The sequence below is a fragment of the Agrilus planipennis genome, unplaced genomic scaffold (assembly GCF_000699045.2).
Source record: "Agrilus planipennis isolate EAB-ADULT unplaced genomic scaffold, Apla_2.0 scaffold13, whole genome shotgun sequence".
NCBI classification, from domain to species: domain Eukaryota; kingdom Metazoa; phylum Arthropoda; class Insecta; order Coleoptera; family Buprestidae; genus Agrilus; species Agrilus planipennis.
Window position 1 is genome coordinate 1,742,431 of NW_020439040.1, and position 5,991 is coordinate 1,748,421.

General features: G+C 29.3%; 2 protein-coding genes and 1 pseudogene across 3 annotated transcripts; 1 reads left to right on the forward strand and 2 right to left on the reverse strand.

Annotated features, from left to right (window-relative positions):
• Window positions 1–87: 87 nt before the first annotated feature.
• On the reverse strand, window positions 88–2,043 carry LOC108744265 (annotated as a pseudogene).
• LOC108744264 (transmembrane protein 223) lies at window positions 1,983–3,804 on the reverse strand. 2 transcript variants are annotated; one of them, XM_025976743.1, is made up of 3 exons: window positions 3,016–3,804; window positions 2,676–2,961; window positions 1,983–2,064 (listed from the first exon to the last, which is right to left on the reverse strand). In XM_025976743.1, the coding sequence occupies exons 1-3, from the start codon at window positions 3,368–3,370 to the stop codon at window positions 2,040–2,042; spliced, it is 666 nt and encodes a 221-aa protein (XP_025832528.1). In that variant the 5' UTR covers window positions 3,371–3,804; the 3' UTR covers window positions 1,983–2,039. The 2 variants fall into 2 exon arrangements, with proteins under 2 accessions (XP_025832528.1, XP_025832529.1); XM_025976744.1 differs by having other exon boundaries at window positions 2,023–2,096; window positions 3,016–3,802.
• Window positions 3,805–3,896: 92 nt separating this feature from the next.
• Window positions 3,897–5,763, forward strand: LOC108744263 (beta-parvin). The gene is made up of 6 exons (XM_018479947.2): window positions 3,897–4,100; window positions 4,229–4,318; window positions 4,369–4,640; window positions 4,750–5,046; window positions 5,105–5,348; window positions 5,417–5,763. The coding sequence occupies exons 1-6, from the start codon at window positions 3,983–3,985 to the stop codon at window positions 5,491–5,493; spliced, it is 1,098 nt and encodes a 365-aa protein (XP_018335449.1). The 5' UTR covers window positions 3,897–3,982; the 3' UTR covers window positions 5,494–5,763.
• The last annotated feature ends 228 nt before the right edge of the window (window positions 5,764–5,991 follow it).

The following is a 5,991-nucleotide window of genomic DNA, read 5'->3' on the forward strand; positions in this document are numbered from 1 at the left end:
AAAAAAAAAAAAAAAAAACAGAAACCCGGGGTTAAATTTGACGTCTCAATGTCCCAGCAAAAGTTTTCTAGTCTCTATTACCTTTTCTTTACAACTGCTAAGCATTGAAACGATAGACAGACAGACAGATTGTACTGATAAAGCGGGTGACCAATCGTCTGTCAGTATCGAAAGACAGATGTGTCCATTACTATATACATGGGGATGAATTGGAATGTGATTACCGACGAATGTCACCTAAAATTTCATAATTAATTTACTAAATCAATTTTTAAACACCTTCTAGGGTGCAATTCTATATAGGAAACAGCAAAATAATTACATATTTATATAGTTAAGGGATCATAGCAAAGGCACCACATTAGTACAGTTATCAGTATCTTTAAAAACAATTTTAGAATACCCACATATAACACAATAGATTCTGTGATTACTGATTAGATAAGTAAAGTATAATCGACACATTTGAATGTGAATAAATAAAAACATGTGATGAACGAGAAACATAAACACCACATCAAAATTACTCATTAAATGTACATAAGAGGAAGAAAAAACGATTCGTTAAAATAAATATCGTCCGATACCTTGTACATGAATTATCTTGTTACATTTTGTAAAAGCATAGCAATAAAAATAAAATGAAAAAGAAAATCGTATAAAAAAGGCAACCCAAATGAACTTAATTGCATTTAAAACGAAATAAATGACATTGATAAAAATTGCGTTCATTATCATTGTCACCTACGTAGGAATTTATTATACAGATACAAACCGTAACTAAATAAGTACTGGGTCGATCGATTAAATTAGAGAGAAAAAAAAAACGTCCTTGACGTTGTAATATCTCATTAAATTAGTAAAAGTCTGCGGTATCTAAAACTTGGTACACATATTTTTAATGAAATTTGTATTTCCCATTAAATTAATGGGGTGCATTAAATAAGCAATAGGCTGCAAACTATCTTATCAATTTTTATTACTAAGTAAACAATTAAAAAAGCAAAAAACTTTAGTACTAATTATTTCTGGAAAAATATATTATTTTCTTTGTTTCCTTTTATTCTAAAATATAAAGACACAAATATATACTTTTGCTAAGAAAGTAAATATAGAACAAAGCTAAATAAATTTTAGAATAAATAACAACAAAATCGAATTAGATAGAAAGAAAAAGAATAATTGAATTTTAAACTATTGAAAAGAGAAAAGCAAAAACGAGACATAAAATCAATTATGTAAATCAAAAGACTGTTAGTGTCAAACCAAAACTAAGTAGGCATGTATTAAGTAGAATGAAATAATATTAAATTTTACATTAATTAGAAAGTACAGTTTGAAAATATCAGACCGTTTATTTAAAAAAAAAAACAGTATTCTAAATATGAAAGGAAAAACCATTAGAAATAAAAAAATAAGATTTTAATAAAAAAAAAAGAAAATATATACTCTTACCTCTGGTGAATCAAAAGGGTACTTATTACTAAATTTAAACTGCAACTGAAATTTTTCTCCCTCATATAGGGTTCCTTGTACCCCTTCCATGTAAATAATCCATCTGATAAGGAAAAAAGGGGGCACATTTTAGTAACAATATACATATTGCTACAATAACCAAGTGCTAATGATAATTCAAACGTTTATAAATATTTATGAGAGCATATGGAAGTCAGTCAACAAAAGACACAATAAACAATTACTTACTGAAGCAAATTTTTTTCTGCCAGCTCTGCATCAACTGTTACCCCTGGTGGTGGTTCTTTTAATAAAGACATTAGTTCTTTCTGAAGTCTCCTCTGCAACAAACAATCACACTTAAAACACTTTTAATTATAAAACAACTTGCAAAAATACAAGGTTACAATTACAATTTATTTAATATGTCTCGTAAATTTCTGAATTATTAGTAGAGATTATTCAACAGAAAGGCACATTTGTGAATTAATTTACCTCAGATGGAGACATCCCTGACATATCTTATTGTTTTTCTCTTGTATAAAACATGTCAATAATTTTTTCATCTGTCAATTGATTCAATGTCACATTTCAATTCCCATTGAAATCCTAAAAATCCATAACCACATAAAATGAGACATCTGTTGACAAAAGAAACAAATACATAAGAATTTAAAAAGGGGCGCCAGACATGATGAATTTGTACTGGGTTAAACAGAGCTTTTATTTTTCCTGCAAGTTACGTTTATTCTGCCATATTTAAATGATTTACTGCGACTACAAAAACTTAACTTTTTAGACACACTATTTTTTCAAAGTTTTGTAACATACGAAAATTAATTTTTGAAACTTTTTTTTTTCTGATAAGTATATTTAATAATAATTTATTTACTATTTTGTATAAGTGTACCAATNATAGAAAGAAAAAGAATAATTGAATTTTAAACTATTGAAAAGAGAAAAGCAAAAACGAGACATAAAATCAATTATGTAAATCAAAAGACTGTTAGTGTCAAACCAAAACTAAGTAGGCATGTATTAAGTAGAATGAAATAATATTAAATTTTACATTAATTAGAAAGTACAGTTTGAAAATATCAGACCGTTTATTTAAAAAAAAAAACAGTATTCTAAATATGAAAGGAAAAACCATTAGAAATAAAAAAATAAGATTTTAATAAAAAAAGAAAATTAACTTATTAATTTGAATGATATACTACCATCTTTTTAAGCCAACTGTGTGATCAAATAGGGATGGATTACGGAATTCCCCTCTTGAATCTACCATATAATGCAAATAATGTCCTTTAACTTTTAAAGGCAGTGTTGAACTTGTAGTTTGACGACTTCCCTTACAATTAATATTATTAAGGTCTAAAGTAAACATTCTATTTTTTCCAAACGGGCCATAAGTAACGATAGTGGCCTTTTCTCCGCCTTTATGTAAAACTAAGTACCTTACAGTCCTTAACGTAAACATCCAAGAAACAGTTAAAATGCCCCAGCCTAAAAAAGTGTGATAACAGCTTACGATAAACATTTCTATTATCATATTTATACCAATTGTAAATGCAAGGACACTTAAAGTATTTCTATATTTATTTTCTCCTAAATTAATTTTTTCCCACCAAGCTGCATTTTCTGAAGGAGAAACTGGTGCATCTCTTAAAGTTTGAAGTGCAAAAACAGACAAGTAATTCCAAAATCCAAACTGGCATATTGCAAAGATGTTTAAATATTTATAAAATTTTGGGTTGTCATACTTGTACAGAATAACATCTTTTGCAACCTTTGTATTCACATCTACAGCTCTTTCAGAGTACTGAAGTTTCCATATCCTGAAGGGCTTTACTAAAACCCCTGTGAACGCATATTTATGAACGTCTAATATAGTTTTCGAAATAGTGTAAATCATTTTTCAATAATTCAATAAGTACTCGACATATTTTTCAAAAAAATTAAAAATTAGAGATTTCCCATAATTAACTATGCTTAACATAGACCATAACCACACTTTCAGACTACTCTACCTGACACTACCAATTAAAACTGTTGTCATTTTGTTTTAAACTTTTGTTATATAAGAAACACAATACTAATATTAGAAGCTTTTGAAATGGTGTACAGCACCAATTTTTATTTTCAACCAATATTATATAACTCTTACCCAATTATTTAACCTTATTGTAATTGGTCGGCCATTAATTTTTTTCATTGTTACCGTATTGTTACTATTGTCGGCCATTATACTTTTCCAATTGTTGCTGCCATCGGCCATTATGCTTTTTTACATTGTTGACGTATTGTTGCAGTGTCGGCCATCATGGTTTTATAATTGTTATAGTATTGTTGTTATGTCGGCCATCATGCTTTTTTAATTGTCGGCCATCATATTTATTTAAATTATACCTAATTTGTTAATAAGCTGATAAACCTTTTAATTTTTAAACCGTTGTCGAACACCCAGCAGTATAGACAATAAACACCATCATTTAGACATTTATGTCAAAACAATATCGAAATAAAAATGGCTTCTCCTCGATCAGTGTCTCCTCGTCCTCCTGGACCAATTTCGAAAACAGATAAGGAAGAATCCTTTTGGGACAAAATAGGGACACTTGGGCGAAAGAAAAGAATAAAAGAAGGTATTACCACATTTACGTTACCAAATTATGTTTCAAAAGTCTGTATACCATTTATGGTTCTGAAGTTGCAATAGGTGTGGCTTATTTTGCAGTAAAATATTTGCATTATTTTATATAATTGATTTCAGTACAAGAAGTTCAAGCTGAAGGAAAATATGCTATTGACTCACCAGGAAGTCCAGTTGCTCCTGTTATACCTCCAGAAGAATATGAGCTGGGTATGTACTAAAAAAGTAGTTTTTGCCTGTGTAGACTAGTCTTTTTTCAGAGGAGAATGAAGAAAGAAGTATGATACAAAGGCAAGCTTTTGAAGACTCCAAGTTTCAGGAACTTCTCCATGTTCTTATTGAGTGGATCAATGACGAGCTAGCTTCTCAAAGGATAATTGTCCAAGATTTGTCAGAGGACTTGTATGATGGCCAGGTTTTGCAAAAACTTCTTGAGAAATTAGCCGGTGCCAAATTAGATGTTCCTGAAGTTACACAATCTGAAGAAGGACAACGTCAAAAATTAGCAGTAGTTTTGGCTCATTTTAATCAGGTAACAAAGCAACTGAATGTTACAAACAGCTGTTGTTTTTATTTGCATTGTTAAATTTGTGCCAAAACAAAAGTGTTCTATTTTTATTGTTAGATTGGATTAATTGCAGGTGTTGGGCAGGAGTGAATCAAGCAAGTGGAGTGTTGAGTCAATTCATTCAAAAAATCTAATAGCAATACTTCACCTTCTTGTTGCTTTGGCAAGACATTTTAGAGCTCCTGTTCGTTTGCCAGAAAATGTGCTTGTACCTGTAGTTGTTGTTCAGAAATCAGGAGGACAGCTCAATCATCGCATTATTCAAGAGAAAATAACATATTCTTATGATGATGTAGGTATGAGGTGTGAAAGGGATGCTTTTGACACATTATTTGATCATGCTCCAGACAAATTACAGGTTGTTAAGAAGGTAGCAAAAAAATATTTGAAATATATGTATTCATTCACTAACCAACAAATCTTTTTAGTCTTTGGTAACATTTGTAAATAAGCAGTTAAATAAAATTAACTTGGAAGTAACTGAATTGGAGACCCAATTTCATGATGGTGTATATTTGACCTTGCTTATGGGTTTGTTGGAAGGATTTTTTGTACCTTTGTACTGTTTCCACTTAACACCAAAAGATTTTGACCAGAAAGTTCACAATGTTGCCTTTGCTTTTGAATTGATGGAAGAAGTTGGTATTGCAAAACCAAAAGCAAGACCTGAAGGTACATTTGCTGATTAATAAATGCTTCAAAGTGTATTATGTTAAATTATTTTGTTGTCTTATTTACAGATATTGTCAATCAAGACCTGAAATCGACACTTAGGGTATTGTACAACCTTTTTTCGCGTTATAAGAATGTAATGTGAGATTGTTAAAATTCAGCTTTAACACTGCCTTATTGCCACGGATTTTTCTACTAGTTACATATTAATGTTAATTATACATAGATATTTACAGTATTTTTACTAATATTCTCATCATATTAATATTACTTATATTAGATAAAAAAAGTGTCTATCTGGAAAATGCCTTAACAGTGTTATTTAAAGTAATTAAACATTGTGTGTAATATATTAACTTTTTACATATTGTCTAATTTTTTAACTTATGCAATAAAATATTTATTTATTACTAAATTTGTAGTTTTATTCTAAAAATATCCTTTATAGTGCGAAAGTGTAATCTATTTAAAATAAAATAAATAAAACAATTTTATTATTTTTTGGTCATTAACCAAATAGTATGCGACTGAAAATAAGAAATTAATACGAAAATGTATTAGTAGCGAGCATTTTTGGCGTGGAATTTAAAAAGAAGATTACATGTGGGAGCCCTGTTAATACAGCTTTTAATGGTGAAAAAAA